At 34.6% G+C, this 20,682-nt stretch overlaps 3 protein-coding genes across 10 annotated transcripts; 1 reads left to right on the top strand and 2 right to left on the bottom strand.

Moving 5' to 3' along the window:
• Positions 1 to 2,545: 2,545 nt before the first annotated feature.
• Positions 2,546 to 8,727, bottom strand: LOC114872094 (F-box only protein 28). 8 transcript variants are annotated; one of them, XM_046287040.1, is made up of 8 exons: positions 8,588 to 8,726; positions 8,214 to 8,279; positions 7,885 to 8,111; positions 6,675 to 6,955; positions 6,336 to 6,584; positions 6,058 to 6,253; positions 5,574 to 5,950; positions 2,546 to 5,443 (listed from the first exon to the last, which is right to left on the bottom strand). In XM_046287040.1, exons 4-8 carry the CDS (start codon positions 6,915 to 6,917, stop codon positions 5,051 to 5,053), a joined length of 1,458 nt encoding a protein of 485 aa, XP_046142996.1. In that variant the 5' UTR covers positions 6,918 to 6,955; positions 7,885 to 8,111; positions 8,214 to 8,279; positions 8,588 to 8,726; the 3' UTR covers positions 2,546 to 5,050. The 8 variants fall into 8 exon arrangements, with proteins under 8 accessions (XP_046142996.1, XP_029034706.1, XP_029034707.1 ...); XM_029178873.2 differs by lacking the exon at positions 8,588 to 8,726 and having other exon boundaries at positions 8,214 to 8,551; XM_029178874.2 differs by lacking the exon at positions 8,588 to 8,726 and having other exon boundaries at positions 2,546 to 4,226; positions 5,035 to 5,443; positions 7,885 to 8,551.
• Positions 8,728 to 10,900: 2,173 nt separating this feature from the next.
• On the top strand, positions 10,901 to 19,855 carry LOC114872076 (carbonic anhydrase 2-like). The gene is given in 8 exon segments (XM_029178850.2): positions 10,901 to 11,122; positions 16,214 to 16,252; positions 16,602 to 16,628; positions 16,631 to 16,762; positions 17,623 to 17,867; positions 18,235 to 18,471; positions 18,728 to 19,124; positions 19,207 to 19,855. Coding segments are annotated over 8 exon segments (1,167 nt in total). The 5' UTR covers positions 10,901 to 11,079; the 3' UTR covers positions 19,254 to 19,855.
• LOC114872077 (coiled-coil domain-containing protein 12) lies at positions 19,846 to 20,627 on the bottom strand. The gene is made up of 3 exons (XM_029178851.1): positions 20,432 to 20,627; positions 20,193 to 20,331; positions 19,846 to 20,125 (listed from the first exon to the last, which is right to left on the bottom strand). The coding sequence occupies exons 1-3, from the start codon at positions 20,557 to 20,559 to the stop codon at positions 19,931 to 19,933; spliced, it is 462 nt and encodes a 153-aa protein (XP_029034684.1). The 5' UTR covers positions 20,560 to 20,627; the 3' UTR covers positions 19,846 to 19,930.
• Between the last annotated feature and the right edge of the window lie 55 nt (positions 20,628 to 20,682).

Raw genomic sequence — 20,682 nt, forward strand, 5'->3', positions numbered from 1 at the left:
TAGGGAATAGTTATAAGGTTTTCGACGTGCAACCAAAGTTCCTAGAAAGTACAGAGTAGCAAAGTAGGCATACCATACATATACCCTTATTTTATTTTCTGCGTTCATTTAATTTGCTGCAATTATCTTCTTAGCTTATTGAATAAACTCCTTAGAAGGACAAACGAGTTGATTTTATTACTTCGCTCTGCACCCTTTATATCTCTGCACCCTTATATCACTGCATTCCTTACATACCAGCAACCCTTACATCTCAGTATTCCTAACATCTCTGCATCCCCAGTAGTCACTGGCATCCCTTACATCTCTGCATTCTTTTCATCTTTACATTACTTACATCGCTTCATCCCTTATATCTCTACATTCCTTAAATCCCTACATTACTATCGTCCCTACATTCTTTTCATCCATACATTCTTTTCAACCCTACATTCTTTCCATCCCTGCATTCCTTTAATCCCTACATTCTTTTCATCCTTTTCTGCATCCCTTATAATAAATATATCATAAATATAATAACATATCTGTGGCCACTGGTTCGAGTAAAGGTAAGTAAAGGTAAGTAAATTCAATTTTTGAGTTTTCAATTTTCAATTTTTGGCCCTCTAGCGGCAAAAATGTGAACTAAAATCTCAATGTCCGATCAGCGCCATCTGATTTTGGAAAAAGGAACTAAATCATGCACCATTTTTGGCCCTCTGGCGGCAAAAATGCGAACTAAAATCTCAACGTCCGATCAGCGCCATCTGGTTTCGGAAAAAGGAACTAAATCATGCACCATTTTTGGCCCTCTGGCGGCAAAAATGCGAACTAAAATCTCAATGTCCGATCAGCGCCATCTGGTTTCGGAAAAAGGAACTAAATCATGCACCATTTTTGGCCCTCTGGCGGCAAAAATGCGAACTAAAATCTCAACGTCCGATCAGCGCCATCTGGTTTCGGAAAAAGGAACTAAATCACGCACCATTTTTGGCCCTCTGGCGGCAAAAATGTGAACTAAAATCTCAACGTCTGATCAGCGCCATCTGCCGGCGAAAAGGGGAACTAACTTACCTTTACTTACCATTACTCGAAGCAGTCTTTATAATATATTTATTGTAAGGGATGTAGGAATGAAAAGAATGTAGGGATGAAAAGAATGTAGGGCTGAAGAGAATGTAGGGATGCAACGAAAGTAGGGATGAAAAGAAAGTAGGGATGAAAAGAATGTATGGATGAAGAGAATGTAGGGATGAAAAGAACGTAGGGCTGAAGGGCACGAAAAATAAATAAAGTAAATTACATAAACTGTGGTAAAAAATTAGAGGACAATGATTATACTGGTTGTGCCCTCTTCATACGGACCTGATTTCATCCGGGGGTGTTAGGGACCCCGCTGCGCCAATGACGCCCTCTGCCTACCGACCTCATATCATATAGGGGTATTAAGGACCCCAAAAGCCGATGAGTATATTTGCATACTGATAATATAGCATCCGGGGTGCCAGGGACCCCGAAGCACCAGGGTCTGTCTCTGCATACCGATATGATATCATCTTGGGGTGTCAGGAACCCCGAAGCAACGGTGATACCGTTTACATTTTGGTATCCGGGGTGTCAGAGACCCCAATGCATCGGTATCGCTTTCTATATACCGACATCCTCTTTGGGGTACCAGAGACCCCGAAGCACCGTCGACTGCATACCGACATTATGGCTCCGGGGTGTCAGGGACCCCGATGCATTACTGACGCTCTCTTGCATACCGACCTGATACCATCCTGGGGTCTTAGGGACCCCTTAAATCATAACCCCTTGCAGTAGTCACTGCTAAAATATTATAAACTGTCAAACGGAGCCACGTGCTCGACTAGCAGACGAAAGTGAAAGTCAAGGTTATACTAGACCAATCGGAGAAATTCAATCAGCTATTTTCAAATAAAGCAAGTTCAGAGAGTTCGCCACTTCCTCTCTCGTTAAAGTTGAAACAAAAAGCAAATAGTTTTTTTATGTTAAATTACGTTTATTATAAGGTGTATCTAATATATATATTTACAATCGCTTTAATACACGTAAAACCATTTAAGATAACTCATATATTTCGGCGGTACGGTGTTTCATACCGTAACGCTGGCAATTGTATTTCCTATGCTCTTTACCGCGTGTAGGTGAATTTTAAAGTACACGCACGGTATTTCCATTCGTAATTGCTTACTGTGTAGTTGATCCGGAGACCATTACTTTTACTAGTGCAGATACTGCGAACGAATATACGTATGGTCCACGGATACTTAATCATGATGAATGAAGAATTGAAAATTAAATCGTTCCCTGTGCTCGCATTCTTAACGCACAGCACTACTAATTAGGAAATTATTCTACTTCTAATTGTGTATTCATTGTTATATTCGATTGTATATCCTTAGTAGATTCATATACGTAGTACACAATGCTACAATTTGTATCGTTCGGGGACGGATAATGTCGGAAAGCCAATGACTGTAAACTATTCATTTTAAGATAATAAACTGGCAACGTGTATCGTTGGTAAATAGTCGAGTGGGAGTACATAAAAGTACATTTAGTTATTGATTCGTAAATACAGTTTTCCCAAGATGCGAGTGTACAGGATGCTGTTACATTCAGGGGCCTAGATATATTCGTGTAAAGAGAATCATCTCACGCGTCATGTTCCATAGTTTCTTTTTCTTAAGTTTTTCATTTGTCAGAACGCACCACTATTCGCGACATAAGCATACAATGCAAGCATTTCGAAATTTCCGACACGGCGATTTAAATTACGCCCGCCCCCGCAATCCTATTCAACATAACATTAAGTAAAATTCATACATCTTCTTTTTTTTTGTAGCCAAAAACGCCCCACATGTATTTTACTTGAATAAAGGTCACTTTCCCGCAGTTAAATCGATAAAGCATCACATCGTAAATTCTCATTAAGTTTGAATTTAGTATTTTTATTATATATACGTGTGTGTGTGTGTTTTGTGTGTTTGTGTTTATACATATATATCACGCGCTCTTAATTCTCTTGCATAACTTCTCACATACATGCGTATTCGTAACGTACTCATTTTCCGTCCGCTCGCAAAGTTCTTGTTTTTCCTCCTTTTCACCTAATTATTTTCGACATCGATAAAAAATTATATATATTTCGATAATTATTTCATCATTAATTAATTATTATATCTTATTGTTCCATTAAAGTTTAAACTAAACTGCTCTGTGTGGTATGCATGTCTGGCAAGTACCTCACTCATATATATATTTGTATATTTATAATAAAGTATCATTTTACTTATTATCAGTATCTTTTATATTTATTACTAGAATCATGAATAATAATTAACTCACAATAAGTCAAATTACAATTTTCCTTTCTTTGAGATTAATTAGGATTGGTGCAAATAATATAAGGTAATTGAATCTATACAGACCGATTATCGAGCATCGCGCAGGGTAATCCGTACGACTTTAAAGCAACAAAAAGTTATATATATATATATACGACATTTTTCAATTAATTCCATTAAACAATAATCCTCCATTGTCGTTCACCATTTCTGTCGTTTAAAAACGCGGTATGAAGTTCATTAATTTTAATCAATATGATTGATAAATTAAAACATTGGTGTTTTCTTTAAATTCATTAAAACAATTTGATAATAATTTTCCTATAAATAATTGATCCTATAAATAATTTCCTAGCGCTATTAATATTGCAATATACACCATCCAGCAAAATAAATCGCTTGTTTAACGGATGGCGCATTAGAAAAAAAAAAAAAAAGATAACCCCCATTTAAGGTATTCAACATATTTTGCTCACTTTATCAATTCACTTTCTTTCTCCACAGCTTCGCATATTTTTAAGGCTCACAAAATTTGTATACCATTAAAATTGTTTTGATTTTATCTAGGTGAGCTGCTCTATTAAATTAATTTTTTTAATTACAAATTTACCCATTAACAACCAAAAAATTAAGGTGATATCACATGTTATTATGCAAAAGCAATTCACTTTTCAAAGCCTTTGACTTTCACTATCAAGTTCATTACTTAAACTCATATTATAAATGGTATACACAAATCATATTAAAGTGAAATTATTTCTTTGTTCAATTGAATAGATTTCGATAAATTAGAAAATTGATATGAATATTGATGAACTTGGGAGTACCTGCGCGAACCGGTCCCACTCAGTCCTCTCAGGTACTTATTCATTGATACTGCAAAATAAAATTTGCAAGAATCAGGTCTAACGTCCACTCGAAATTTTGTACAGAAGTTTCGTCAAAGATAAAACTAATAGCTTCCTATCTTTGTGAAACAAGGTATTACCATGTACAAGCAATTTTTGTTCAATTAAAGCTATAATGAACAATAAATTAAGCAATTCAAATTCTTCATTAACGATTGGTTTTAATAATTTCCATACCGACAACTTGTTTGCCAATTAAACTGTTTAAAAATGAAAATTTTATAGAATAAGAAATAATTAGAAATATTTGGCAAGTAAATGATAAATTAGTGGATAACTTGTGTCCATGATATATAGAAGGTGAATTCTTGCTGATCACCTTGATCTGTTCTATAATGCGGATATTGTTGTAAAATAAACATTTCATAGAAAATTCAACCCTTCCGTTATTCTTGTGTATACCATCACGAGAATAATAATAATTAAAAGGGCCCGAAAAAAGTTGCTCCTCTGTTACTTTACGAACGACACGAATGATCAGCTATCATTTAGAATATTTGTAGACGTCACTGTGTGTGACAAATCCGTCCGTAATAAAAATAGGAAAATTAATCGCGTCAATTCCCTTCGCGCGGTAACCAACATTGCTATAATTTTCATTTCTTTTTCATTTTTCAAAACGAGGTTCGTTGCGCGAAATGCAGGACGTTCAGGAAAGAATTTTGTACTTTTCTAAGATCATTCGTTCGCTTGCGTAAAGAAACACAGTTATTTTAAATAGAAAGACCTCTTTCGAAAACCCAGTAAAAATGTTAAGACAGATATTTTTTTTGTACCATGATCAGAATCGATTTATATCTTCGAGCGTTTAACCTGACGTGACTTGGCGGCACGACGAGGTTTCTTTGTAGCATCGCTCGGTGCTTCCTCTGCCGTATTGGATTTTCGTTTTGAAGATAATGAAGGCACAGGAGCCTTTGGTGGTGCCATTTCCACTGTCGCCGGTGGCGACGAAGGCTGTTGTGTAACCGTTGGTTGTGAAACAACTTCGGTAGGACTCTGCGCATCTGTTATAGGAATGAAGTCTAATCCTTCGTCGATCGTTTCCGCTATTACGCCTTGATTTGTTAAAACTTGTAGATCCTCTGGCGGTACTAACATAGACTGACCGCAGACTACGCACACCGGTATCGCTGGAGATTTAGATCGCCAATACTGAAGCTCTGTCTTACATTTGTTCAATTCCTACAGAACATATTTACATCGTGAGAATGATTTGTTAACAAGGAAGGTATCGAAAAAGGATCTTAAAATCTATAAATCTTCTACATATATCTTTTCCGCTACACGTTATTCTTACAAGTACCAAGTGTACCTTAGTAAATACCTGTAGGAGTGTGCTAAATTTGCGAGATGTCTCTTCGTTCTTTTTATCATTCTCGTCGAGGCGCGTGGCATATTCAACGATTTGTTTCTGTTGCTCGGCAATTTTTGATTTGCAACTCCTCAAATCTCTACGCATTAACGTTAACTGACTATTATATCGTTTCATTCCTTGTTTAATCTTCCGGATACGTTTTCGTAACACCATGTTCGATTGTGGTGGTGATACACTAGATTCTAAGAGGCCAGGATCATCCGACGAATGTGGTGGAGAACCTTCTTCCCCGCTATTGTTTCCTCCTTTACCACTCCCAACAGTCAGAGGTGTAGAATCCAGGCACATAAATGGTTTGTTCACATTACTAGAGGCTAAAACATTTAAACAGAATATATACAATATAGTATTGTGCAAAACTGTAATAGAACACAGCTTAATGTAACTTCAGAAGATTTAAAAATCGGGCAATTTTGCTCACAGGAGAACGTTCCAGTAAGATCTAAGAAATCAGCTCCAAAGTAAGGAATTTCTGGTAATGTTGGTTCGATACGTTCTTTAAAATACTCCATAGCCATAGTACTTAAATCAAATAATTCGTCTGTTACTTTATATGGTCTGGCTAATTTTGGAGTAACTTTTATATAATGTAAAATACGATAAACTTCGTCTAAAATCTAAAATTAGAAATTAAACTTATCAAGTGTATTTAAAAACAATATATTTTTAATCCTACAAACCATAAATAGTTTCATTTACCTCTCCAGGAAAAAAGCAACAATGTTTACGCTCAATGTGTTTGCCAAAACTCATTTGAAGCAAGGTGAGACGCATGTGAAGAGTTTCAATAATGTCAGATTCACAAGCTAATGGATGATTACGGCGAGCAGATTCACGTCTCGGCATCTGTGATTTAATTGCCTGAAAACGACTCAACATCTGTGTTTGAAGCTTCTGAAATGTCGAATTTAAAATTGAACCACAGACACGATCCATCTGATGGCAAACCTGCGAATAGAAAAGAACATATTCTTTTATACACTAGGTTAAGTATTTTAAAAGTTGTAAAAAATATTGTATACTGTATTTTTCGCTTACTGGACGTAAATGAGCCACAGTATTATAATCCAAATAGCTGAAAATCTTTTCAAGAATTTCAACCGGTAAGTCAAGGAGATTTAGATTACTGTAAGAAGGTGGCTCCGAGGCAGATGTTCCGCTATAAGAACTAGCCATTGTCGCAGATTGATGTCTTCTAGATGAATTTACATCAGCAATCTCAGTGACTGGTCCACCCCCATTGCTTGCTCCCATACTACTTGACTGACGAGTGGATACCATATTTTTAATGTTCTTATTTGCTCTGCTTCAGCAAAACCCTGCAAATTTACCATAAAGAAAAATTAGAAACAAAACTGGTTGGTATGCTTAAAATATTGTCAGGATAAAACAATAATTAAGACACCTCAGATACCAAAAATCAATACACAATCAAAGATTATTCCTTTACTTTCCTATATTATAAAGAAATTGATCAAGTATAAATACAACGAAATTATTTGCCAATTCATTCGTACATTTTTACGAGAAACATACTCTAAAATGTACTCGGAATAATTGTGACAAAAGAATGTCAGAAAATCTCGTCATAACGGAATATCCCCCGAAATATCAAAATAGGAAACAAATTTCCAGTATAACATAGGAAGATCTTGAACTCGTTAAATAATTTGCAATCGTTCTCATTGGTTTTTAAAGAAACGAAACACGATATAGCAGCAGTTACATGAACAAAAATCAACGTGAAAATTGTTGAAAAACGAAAGTTGAAATTCTTTACGTACGGTGGAAAGTCTGCCAAGAAAAATTCAATTTACGAAGTGGTAAAAAAGCACAGCGACACACGAATATAGTGAGTGTACAGTATCGACGGATACCTGGAAATCGGCACCGTAAGTGCGATCGCCGAATGTCTTCGTCGACGCTGGAACGATGAAGTGAAAAAAAAAAGAAAAAGAAAAAAATACAAGATATAGAAAGAGATTGATATAAATGCAAGATATCTCAGCGCGCCACTGTAACGGCCGTGGCGTGTTATGCACACAACCACGACAAAGTTGTACAAAGCCCGATGGAAACAAACAGAGGGAAACCGGGTAACCGTGCGCAATCGATGTACCTAGGACATTTCTCTCTTTCAATGAGGTTCAAAGAGGCTGCGTACATTCGAAACGTAAAGTAAACGGGAACAAGTATAGGTGGAACGATAAAAAAAGAAGAACGATCAAGTCAGGAAAAGATCACATACCCCCTGTTAAACGACGAAAAGCAATCACTGTATCCGCGTTGGTGTTTTCAGCGACATTTTGACGGAGACCCCTTCCTTCTCCTCGCGAACCCCTGTTTCAACGTTCTCGTTCTCGCTTCGTTTCACTATCGAAACTTTGTCTCGTTTCGTCTCGACTATCCCTATCGCTCTCGTTTCACCGATGCTTTTCTATGCTTCTCTCTTTTCCGCTTATAATCCTCGTGTAACTATGAACACGCACCAACACGTATCCATAAATTGCACCCCGGAAAAAAAGCCCGCGCGTGTACAGTCGAAGGAATATTATAAATTTCTTCTTTTTTCGTTACCTATCCACAAGACCTGTTTCTCTTCCCTTCAGAAAATCGCCGTCGGGTACATAGGCTTTTTTAGGTCTATAAATACCAAAATAAAGGATAACGATGTCACTATCTTAGGAAGCTGTTTCGCTTGTAACCAGAGTACGGCTACGAGAGAAACGAAATCTTATAACTTTTCTGCGATTCGGTTTAACAGTGAATCCGGTCGCTTTTGTTCAAGTTAGAATAAAGATCAGCGAACAATCAACGCCGACGTCGACGATTACGACTATTGCGACGACGACGGCGATCAAATGCACATACATACATATGTGTAAAACTAGTATCGTTGCTTTTGCTCAACCGTTTCCTCACATTCCTTGTAAACGTACCCACCGACTTACCAACGTTCCTCGATTGGTCAATTTTTCAAGTCAGTTTGCAACGAACGCTATTCTGACATTTTAATGGTTATTTCACAATTTGTGTAGGCAGAGACCATCTCCGAGCTTTAATGATATACATATGCCCGTTACTGGAGTAGCATTGTGCAAAGCAGAGAAACTGTACATACAAATTTTAGTTCTCGACTACTATTAGCGACATCTATAGATAGCGCTGATGGATCGGAAGAGCGTATAGTTTAAATCAAATACAATTTAACAATATTCCATTAATTTACAATGATATGAAGTGTCCAAGATACGTATTGACGTAGATGAAACTATTTCTGAGTCAAATCTAAACAAAACATATAATTTTTATTTTTGCAGTTGTGCGTATACATACCTGTGATCAATTAAATTTTGAACGTGTGTGAATAAATGTATTATTTTCTTTTAATTCAAAAACGGACAGAATTTTTCGATAGACCTAATATGTTCTAGACTTGTTTTCATAAGAGTATGTAGGTATTTAAGATATTTGTTCAACCATTTTACTTTTTACGCGACTGAATATAATGTCACGAGTATAAAAATATCTTGGTTGTGACCGTACCGAAAAAGAAAATACTTTCGGTTATCTATCTTTAGCATTACTGAAAAATATATGGAGTTTATATTTACGTTGCAACTTAAAGTAAAACTTAACCTATTTTTGAAATCTGTGAAACAATCGTTTTGCATACATTAGTTTCTCTTGTCACGAATAAAAGACAGCTCATCAAGAGATGATTCGATCATTATAAATCAAAAGAGACGGTGATCGATAAGTCTTTAAATAATCTACGCGCGAAGGTAGAAACAATTTTACACCGTTTTCGATCTACAGAACCACTTGAAGTTTCCTATATATTCCGTGCGCGATAGATCGCGCTCTGAAAATAAAAAAAGGAAAGGAGATGAAAGAATGACACTAGACCTGTTCCTGCCGTTCTAAAATAATTATCTAGCTGACCTTTCGCAAAGGAATCCGCCTTTGCCCTTGCCTTCTTTCCAAATAAATCGGCCGAAAGATTAACCCGAAACAGCAGTTTCTTGTACATATGTATACACGCGTTGCATAATAGTTGCGAAATTGGGTCTAAGAATCATGCTGCGGTTTTCTTGAAACTTTTATTCCGAAACGTATCAAACGAGGCGACCTTCATTAAATATTTCGAAGGCTCGTTGAAGCGCCGCCGTGCACGTTGTCGATATTTCATACCGTTTACAAGGAAATGCAAAAAACACCCTGATGCCCCGCCATAATTGTTTTTAAAGCGTTCGGTCTATACCGTGAATGTGGTTAACAATGAATCAGTTGGTAATAATATATAGCTGTAATTTTTTAACGATAATTGATACCTCGTTTATCGCCAGCATATTTCATTTCAGAGTGTATCAAAAAAAAATACAGACACACCCAGTTCCATTAAGATAATTTTAATTATAGATTGGGACATTATCATAATATATGTATAATCTATGGTATTTTATTCAAGATTAATATGGTATTTGCTAAATTTTCCTAATAACACGTCAGAGAAGAATTCATAGTATTAAATATTCGAACAAATTTCCGAGGTTTTCGATGAACGTGGTAGTTAAGGAAAATCGTTAGCGGAAGTACGTAACCGAACGGAAACCGACACGTCCAAAATACAATAATGAGCTCTTACGAGCGTTAAAGTACCGCAAGCTATATGGCTCACGTACCATAAACATCTCAAATAGGACCCCTTCCTTTCTTTCTTCCCATACTCTTCTAATTCAACTTACATATTTTTAAACCTTGTTTTTCTACTTTTATTTAATATCATGCAGCATTGTTGTCGTTAATACAGTATCGGAAACGTACTTATCAATGAAACAAAAACACTATCTGAAATTAATTCTTCGAGTGAAGTTCAGAAGACGATAAAGTAAGTTTAAATAACAAAACTGCGAATAAAAATGAGTATGCGTATGAGAATAAAAATTCCCAGATTCATTCTTAAGATTTCCTCGTTTACATATATGTATACATTTAGTTTCTTTTTTATTTTCCATATACAAGATTATAAACAAAGAAGTCATTGAACCGACGGGACATTGGTAACGAGCTTCTAGAAACTATACCCGTATCAGTTTCTGGAAGCGGCAGCTTTCTGATATCATAGAAGGATTCTGAGTCATCGGAAATCACGATCGGTCCCTTGTCCCCTTCCTGACTTTCTCGATATCCCGATTACCTGGTCATCGGGTAGCTAGCTCTGTCTGGCTGTCGGTCTATGAAATTTTCTGCACAGTCGATAGGCCACAGCGAAATAAAAGCGGTCGTCTCTTATTTAACATAGCCGACAAGGCAGCCAGTGCTCAGTCGACCACCGACCGTATAACGCAGAGTATATTCACATTTCTTAAGTCAACGTATCGGTAGACCGGCGTTCCATACTCGGTGTTAGACAGTGTGAAAAGTGACAGTTCCACTCGCCATGACTTTCTTAATCTTCACCATAGTTCCATTATTCGTATCGAGTAAGTGGTATTATTCTTCTTTGGTTCCTTTGAAATTCGAATTGGTCTCTCCCACGGTCTGGTATATTAAGAGTGATTTTTTTATTGAGGAAATTTATTCAAATTTCAATTCCGAGTTCGAATTCTCTCGAGGGGTAAATAAAAATATAACGATACCGTGGATTATTTAATTTTAATCGATTTTTATCATTTCTTTATTTAATACTTTGACGATCGTGGGATTCCTGGGATCTACGACTTAGATTTAGATTTTTTATATTTCACAGAGGTCGATACCGATTGGATTGAATTTTTAATTAGACATAATTCATGGTACATAGTGTAGAAGAGAATTTTCAATTTTATAAATGAACAATTTTTTGAAATTTTATATCGTTAGAAATATTAATAATACATTTTTACATCATCGATTGATTTTCTTCTGGCTCGAAGCGACGTTGAAAAAAAATATATATATATAACTGAATGGCACTTGCAGTTTATTTTAATATTCTACGCGTTTTTGGCATCTGTCCACGGTGGTTGCTTCTAAAACAATTATATGCACTTATTGTTATTAATATCACGAAATCACTTAAGATTCATGAGGGGAGCCGGCTGCATAGCCGGTGCATATGCAACCTGGTTGCATCGCAGAAACGGTATGCAAACGACAATTAGAATAACGTTAAAGATTTTCATTTAGACGGAATTGTATATACAAAATGAGGGAAGTAAAAGCGTTACATAAAATTCATGAAAAGGGAAAGCCAACTATCGCCATCGTACACCGTGTAATTCATAGATTCATAATTACCGCGATGAAATCGCCGTTCATTTTTTATTCTCCTTTTTTGTTTTTTAATTAGGTACATACAAGAAATTATTTCATAGCAACTGGTAGGAATTAGGAATCAATGAGGATCTTCGGTCCAATAAAATATTTTCATTCCAAGTTTAATTATAATAAATATAATAAAAAAATCTATACGATTGAAATATAAATCTACATTGCTTTGGATTAACGCTGCCTTTTATAAATCAGAGAGCCTTATATAACATTTTGTACCACACATGTTCATATCTGATCCAACGTGTGCTCGTACTATGATGCGATTTAATGCAATTAACGAATATTACAATTAATGCCTATTAAATTAGGCAGAATTTTATTTTTGCCAATTATTCGTAAAAATAGACCAATGCCGGCTAATCGAGTAATTAGAATAAGATGAGATAATACGATGTCCCTCGAGCGAGCGTGGTTAATTAACGCAATTTACCGTTTAAGAAATCGAAATTTACAATTAACGCTTTTTCCTGAATTCTACGATGGTCATGTTTATTTTTCTTCACTTCTGCACGCAATCGATGATGAATGAAAGGAATACGTAACACGGATGCTTGTACTGTAACAATGTTATTTTCAACATTGTGTATTTTGTTAAGATGGAACTTCTTGGAAAACTTTTATAAACATTTTTAGCTGTGGATAACAACCGAGGAGTATCTTGGAATTTTTTTTCTCATTCAATTTACTAAGTATAATCCATTTTTCTTTTTCATGGAAATTTTGCGCCTTTGATACGCGTAATAGGTTTTCCTAAAGTATCTCTAATTATTTATAATTTATTTAATGCACCTTGTGCACGAATGCACGAACTATAATGCAGTGTTCGTTGTCGTGCGAACTGTTTTGAAAAATTTCACTTTCCAATACAGAAGATAGAGGTTGAAAGCGAAAAATTGTATAAACGTAACATTTTATTGCAAACAGACTTTATGTTCAAGAATTTGTTATGATAAATTTTCTGTTTCGTGCGTGATAAAAAATTGCATCAACGAAGTAATTTTCACAGAAGCTAATGATTAGAGAATCGTGCAATGGGTGTTGATTTATCAAAAGCATAGTACGTTTTGATGTAACATAAAACTTTGTAATCATCGTTTTCGATCTATGATTTTATTATCTCTGAAATTAAGCTGTACACTTTAGAAAAACACGTAATATCCATAAACTTAAATGATATCGTTGATAAAGTGCATTTGGCATAATTTTCTGCATACCATGTGTTGTGCAACCTTCATAAGATTTTTCAGAAAATTAAATTGTAATTAGTACTCTTGATTTACGAGATTTTGATCATTTATTATGGTTTTCACGTTTCCTTTTATTATCTTATTTTAAAGTAATCATTTAATTAATCAAAATTAGATAATAAAACAAGTACTAGGGAAATCTTTTGTAAGATAAAAGAATACGATTGGGAGATATACATATGTATGATAAATTATTAATTGCAATAATAAAGTTTGAATAAAAGAAGGCACGTTTCAAAGTCGTCTTGACATTGATACGTCGAATTATAAGCATTGAATATTTTAATAAACGTTTGAGACTTTAGACATGATATAAGAAACTTTCAACGCCTATTATACAGAACGTGATTTCAGTGCATACGTGTAACCCTTTCCTTTGTAAACGATAAGCGAAATTCTAGAAGCCAATGATAAACTTTGCATTCAAAGAACTATTATTATGTCCTGTGGTATTTAACCCTTGTTACGTCTGAAGAACCAGAGACCTTGGTTTTTATTTAGTTTTGAATTTTTTAAGAAAAATCAATAAATAGATAATTAAGAATATATAAAACTCTCTCAAGAGTTTATAATTTTATTGAAATTAAAAAGAAACCATATTGACTGACAGTTTCAGAAAAAAATAATCATATAATTAAGATATTAAAATAGATAATAATTCGAAATATAAGGATTGAGATGTTTCTTCATCTAGTGATCCCTAGAACGAGTCGTCTAGTGTTTTTTTTCCTAGCACAAAAACTCCTGATATTGAAATACGAGCGATAGAGGATTATTATTCTTCGTTACACGTGATGTTATACTTGATTTTGTAGACGGTAAATATTATAATTAAGAAAATTTCTGTCAAGGTCCATCGTAATGAAATGGAGATGCATTGAACTCTACGCACGAAGATTCATGAATTTTCGTGTGCTTTGTTTTTTAACAACTCACCGAGAGTTAATTTATTGTACACGAACGATATTGCTTATTCAACAATAAAATTATGATAATATAAGATCGTTTAGAAATTCAAAATAAAATCTTCATAATTATTCTTTCACTTCGAGTGGCTATTTTCAATGTGCCAAGTGAAACAGAAGTGTGCTGAGTACGATCAAATCGTGTCAGTACATATTATAAATGAATACTAAATGTATGGACAAACGATATTCCAAAAATACCTCGTTGGAATGTTGTGAAAAAGAATTATCTTTGAATGATAAGGTAATAAATTGATTGTACTTAATATATTAATGACAATATCAGGTTGATTTATATATCTAATCTTTGTTTATTTTTGGATAAGAAGAACCAATATTAATTAACCAATATTAATCTTACGTAATTAAAATAAACAGGTATTTTATGGATGTTCCACCTTTGATACACTCAAAGCAAAATAAGAAACAATGAGATTCTGTAAGATTCTCAGCTATATTATTGGATTGTTTAGAAAGTTTATAGCGGAATTTAATGATAACATCGAGGTGGAATTTTTATGTAATCAAATCACAAGATTTCTGAAATTTCTCTAGTTGTATAATATAGGTCGTTTTTCATTAAGACCTTTATTAGGTGCGTTGCGAAAATCCGAGTATCCGGTGTATTCGAATGCTAATTAAGCTGTGAGAGATTTTAATATTGCCAAATTTTACCAATGACCTAATAGTTTCTTATTTGAATCTAACTGCAAAAAAGTAATCGGATGAATTATTTTATTTAGAAACCTCCTGTTCAACATTGACGCATCCAAGGCCTTTGAAGCTTTCCCTGTATTAAAAACGCACATAACGAAACATAAGATTGCCGTCAGTAGATATACGTGCTCTCGTTTTCATCGTAATCCACGATCAAGTTACATGTATTTAGCAACAATTATCTTGCATAAGAAAAGGACAGTTTCAACATTGTTTAAAGTTATTTAAATTAGTTTATAGTCCTGGAAACGACCCCCCAGATGGATTTCCTCTTCGACTGAGAATAATGTCGATCCTAAGAAAATCCTATTCGTCATTCGACCACATGTGTCGAGCATATGTGTAGGATCTGGAAACACTAGTTATTATATACGATTTATCTTCAGTCAGAGAAAGGAAAGATACCGAGCTTATTCATTAACCGATGATCGGGGAAGAAATGGTCTACTTTACTTTTCCACCGGAAACCTTAAATTTTATCGCCTTGAGTCATATGAATAATTCATATGTGAGCGATTTAGCAATTAGTGCGGCTAGGAATGGCATTTGCATAATGTGGAAGTTAAAGATACATAGTCAAATTTTGTTTTCTTCGGTACTTGGTTTAGGTTTACCGAATTATCAAATTACCAATTACCAATTTAGTAAATTTCCAAATTACTAAATTACCAAATTACCAATTTAGCAAATTATCAAATTTCCAATTTAGCAAATTACCAAATTTCATTTTTTCGCTACAAACATTTTACTATGCAGCAAATAGAATAAACTTATCGTAGTTTCACGTTTGAGAAGAAGTACTTGACGTACCGGTGAAAGTCGATTCACGAAAGATTCGAATCGAGCACGGTGTTGCATTCAACTCGTCACAGATGAATTATTCCAAGACTATTTTATTACGAATAAACATCGATTCGTTGCTATGAATTCGATTGAAAGCGATTATACCGTTACCTTTGACATCGAACGTTTAGACTGATGCATACCTGTCTGACTTGCTGATGAATAATTGAACGTAAACTTGTTCAACGTATGCAACAAGGACATTTTTATCCATGAGAACCTGTTGTACACAATCATTTTCTTTACCCTTCTAGACAAACCGTTTTCTATTCTTCACTACACGACAGAGAAAAAGTTACCTTTTATTAACGATCTTTCATGATTTTCCATAAACACTTGGCGATTAACGATAATGAGGCTCTCATGATTGTTCGTCAATTACGCATAAATTCGTACGCGGTTAATTAAAGGCAACGTTCGTTCAAGTGGCGATATTTGTATAATGTGCAATAACGTGTAAATCAATTTGTTTGTTCACTGGTTGCAGGTGTGGTGGCCAATAATTTCAGCTACGACGGAAGCAATGGTGAGTCAATTATTATGTTAATTGTTCAACCACTTTTTTTCGAGTGACGTCTCGTTAACGTCAATAACTGTTGAATTAATACCATTTTCGTGGAATCGTTGCATACTTGTAAAACATTTACTCTTCGAGTTATCATTTTATTTTAATTCACCTGATTTTCATTTCAACCCTTTTTCAACCCTTAACTACCACAGAGTAAAAATTGACTCTCTATCTTTGAATAGATAAATTAGAAATTTAATTTCAAGAGGTAAATCTGACTCATCTGGCCCCGGAATTTCTTCTATTATTTTATGACGGTGGCTCTTCACGAAAGGTTTTCGAAACGCTAATGAATAATCCTTTCCAGGTCCGTCTCATTGGGGCAACGAGTATAAACTTGCCTGGGGAAATTCCAGTCTCCTATTGACATAGAAGAAAAAGATGTAACCACTACCACCTTTCCGTCACTGCAATATTCTGGTGTCCATCGTTCCCATACAGCCTACATGACAAACAATGGGCACACAGGTATAAAGCAACAAGGTCAAGATATTGACGAGTACGAGCAACCCGGCGACTTTGTTGAAATAATATGTACACATAGAAGAAATGTAATGCACTGAAGAAGGTTCCATACCGTTACATGAAACGTTTCAAGTGAAAGGAATTTTTCTAAAAAGAGAAAAAGGAATTGTAATCTAAACAAGATTAAACAGGGAGAAATTAACTGAGTAATTTTAAATATAATTATTCTTAAGTGAAAGAAAAAGCTACTCAATTTTGCAAGGAATTTTATCCATGAAAGTTTACTTAGAAAGCGTAGAAATTTACTTATTCGAAGGATAAATAAACGATACGACCGTTTAATGGTATTGTAACGTTATGCATAGCTAGAGTAATTTAACAATCGATAAGTCTTACATACTTATCAGAAATATACTACAAGATATTATTCATAGCGTTCAATTAACATGTAACTACCTCTTACATTATTTATCATAGTTTACTATTTAGAAATTTTTAGTCACCTTTGCATAAAAATAAAAATTCAACAATTTCAGTCTCCTCGTAATGATAAATACTGCGCAGTAGAGTAAGAAAATTATCAATTAAACATTCCATGCGAGTCGTACGGGTTGTAATATAAAATCAACGTCGAACATGGAATGTTAAAATCGTTTTCAGGAAAGCGTACAATTTCAATGCCTATGTAATGTTCGTTGCATTTGTTACAAACGTGATTTGTATCCTTGAATAACTGGAAATTAACGTTGATTATTGCACGACTTAGACATTGTCTCATCGTAATTAAGATAAACGTTCGAGAAAAGCGTAAAAAGCAAGGCTATTCGGTGCAGATAAAAAGAAATTTTATGCTATTTGTTTAGTGATGATTCAAAGCTTCGACAATGAATTGCCTACGATATCCGGAGGACCCTTAAACGGTAGCTACGTTTTCCAACAACTACACTTCCACTGGGGACAAAACGATAATCTGGGATCCGAGGATCTCATCAACAATCACTCGTTTTCCATGGAACTTCATGCTGTTTTCTGGAAGAAAGAGTACGGTTCATCGAATAAGGCAATGAATCATTCTGATGGACTTACTGTGCTGGCATATTTATACCAGGTAATGTACAAATATTGACAGTACATGTTTCTATACAAATATTGAAATTGATTAACGATAATTGGATACGTAAAGCAATCCGAAACGAATGATAATTATAAACAGTTTAATCTTCATTAAATTCTCTTATTGTATTGTAATCTCTTCCTGTATATGTCTTTAGGTATATCTTTTGAATCTATTTTTCCCTAAATAGATTCTCTTCAGATTTGAACCCTAAGAAAATAAATGAAGGAAAAGCACCAATTTGTGGATCTTGCTTCGTCAAACAAGATCCATGTTCTATTTTGAACGTTTACATCTCAGGAAACGCGTTCAACTACACTTGAATTTATTACATATTTAACAGAAAATGTACATGTTGCAGGTCGCCGATAAACCGAATCCAATTTTCGATCCCATCGTGCCACAGATACCAGAAATAATGGCTGTTGGCAATAATATCACACTGAAGGATGACAATATTTTGAGCAAATTGATCGCAGCTGATATCGAATCGGCCCAGAATTATTTCACGTACAGAGGATCGTTAACAACACCCCCGTGTCTGGAGATCGTTCAATGGATTGACTTCATAAAACCGCAATTTATATCTCACGAACAGGTACTTCCTGTTAAATTCTTTACACGTACGCGTAAGGAGGATTTTAAAAGTGTTTGATTAAACTTTAGCATCGACTAATTGTAAACACGAAGAAATGCTGTACAAATATGTTCTGTAAATGCTTCCTATTGTGCTATAATTATTTAGACTCGAATACTAGAAAAAGTATTTTTCTTTTTAGTAGGAGAGCGTGGTTTCTGTTTATAAATGGCAAGTCTCATTTTCATAAATTAATTTAAAAAACCTTGATTTTTAGTTGGCCGCATTCCGCAGTGTCCAATCTAGCGATGGTACAAATTTAACTCACAATTTCCGTCCGGTGCAACCGTTGGACGGTAGGGTGGTCTATCGCAATGTTCCTTCCGGATCCACGGATACTTCCGGGTCAACGAATCCGACACTAGCCCCCGAAACTACAACTGCACCCCCTGCAACGACTACAACTTCAAAGCCTGAACCAACGACTAAACCTTCAAATCCTGACCCAACGACTAAAACTTCAAATCCTGAACCAACGACTAAAACTTCAAATCCTGAACCAACGACTAAAGCTTCAATGCCTGAAACGACTCCACCGATTGCTACAACGATTCCTTCGAGCAATAAAACTGACAGTTCTAATAATGGACAACAAAGCATGTGGACCGTATCACGTTCGTATTTTATTTTGATCGATAAATTTTATAGACACTGTTTATGATACGATATTAATTTGTTGTCTGATTTTTATTGCAGCTTTTGCAGTGATACTTGGAGTAATTTTTCTGCTACCCTGCCAGTAATATACTGGAGACTCTAGTCAATCACTTTGACTGTACATGTAATTTAAAGTAGGCAATAAGCAATTTGAAGTATGTATTTACTTGAATGATTTTGATGTATTTCCTATGATGCATCTATGTAAGCAGATTTTAGTAAATACATATTTCAAAATTATGTATAAGATACTTATAATACATAAGAAAAAATAAATGTCTTTGTTATTTTTAGTTATATATGTACTACTGATATTTATCTATAGGAATATTGTGAACATTGTATATATATAGAGTATTCTTGTACTGACTGATTATAAGAGTTCTTATTTCTTGTCAGAGCTAAGCAGTAGAGATAAAGAAAGACAGTAAGCAAATTGATCACCTATACTTTGATAAATAAGAAAGATAAAACTGTTAATTAAAATATTAAGAATAATATAAGATGGAGCTTTTTTCAGAAACATTGGTGTATGTCTGTCTAACAGTTCCTACTGCTGCCATAACGATGTATTATAATCAATTACATATGTAATAAGACTTGTTCACAAGTGTATGCATGTGAAATATATTGTGTTAAAATAAATTGTGATTTAGATGATAATAAATACAACTATTATAAAAAGGTATCATTATGATTTTTTGTATGTACAAAATTATTTAAATATTATGATATAAAAATATGTAGAAAGTTATTAATACCCTCAGGTGGGCGATTCACTTTGTTCTTTAGTTGCCATATTTACTACAGCAGCTAAATCATGTTGTCCTTGCTTAAGTCGGTCTCTTATAAGTTCAGCTATTGCTTTTTGGGTTCTCCTTTCCAATTTTTCTAACTTCTTAGCAACATCTCGCTTTAAATCCCAGTCTGGTTTTCTAGGAGCAAGATTACTGATATCCTACAGAATACAATTAAATAGATGTCAAACGGAAATAGCTATTTCAATTTCATAAACAATTGTTTACCAATTCCTCGATGACAACTTTTGTATTTGCAGCACTCAACTGATCTTGTACTTCTTCTTCTACATTCCCGGGTTTTGCATCGTCTAATATTTTATCCTTCAGACTATCGTCTTGTGGCTTGTAACTTCGAAACTTTGGTCTGTCATTATTAAACAAAAATAGACACAGCAATAAGTAACGTTGTTTGAGGTTAAGACAGGTTAGATTCGAAAGCACTTAGAAAAACCACTGGAACTCACTTTGGCAATTTACTAGCAATTTCATTTCTATTTTCCTTGTTATCTTCAGTCTTCCTTTTTAAAGCTTGCAAACGTTCTTTTCTTTTTAAAGCTTCCTCTTCCAACGAACCAATTTTATCCTCCGCCATGTTTATTTTGATGCGACCGATGTAGATGGCGCACTATACAATCCTCGTGTTTCAGTAAGACATGTGATTGAAATATTATCGTTATATATTGTGCAAAACATTATAAACAATCTAATGATTTGA

The sequence above is a fragment of the Osmia bicornis genome, chromosome 9 (assembly GCF_907164935.1).
Source record: "Osmia bicornis bicornis chromosome 9, iOsmBic2.1, whole genome shotgun sequence".
Lineage (NCBI taxonomy): Eukaryota > Metazoa > Arthropoda > Insecta > Hymenoptera > Megachilidae > Osmia > Osmia bicornis.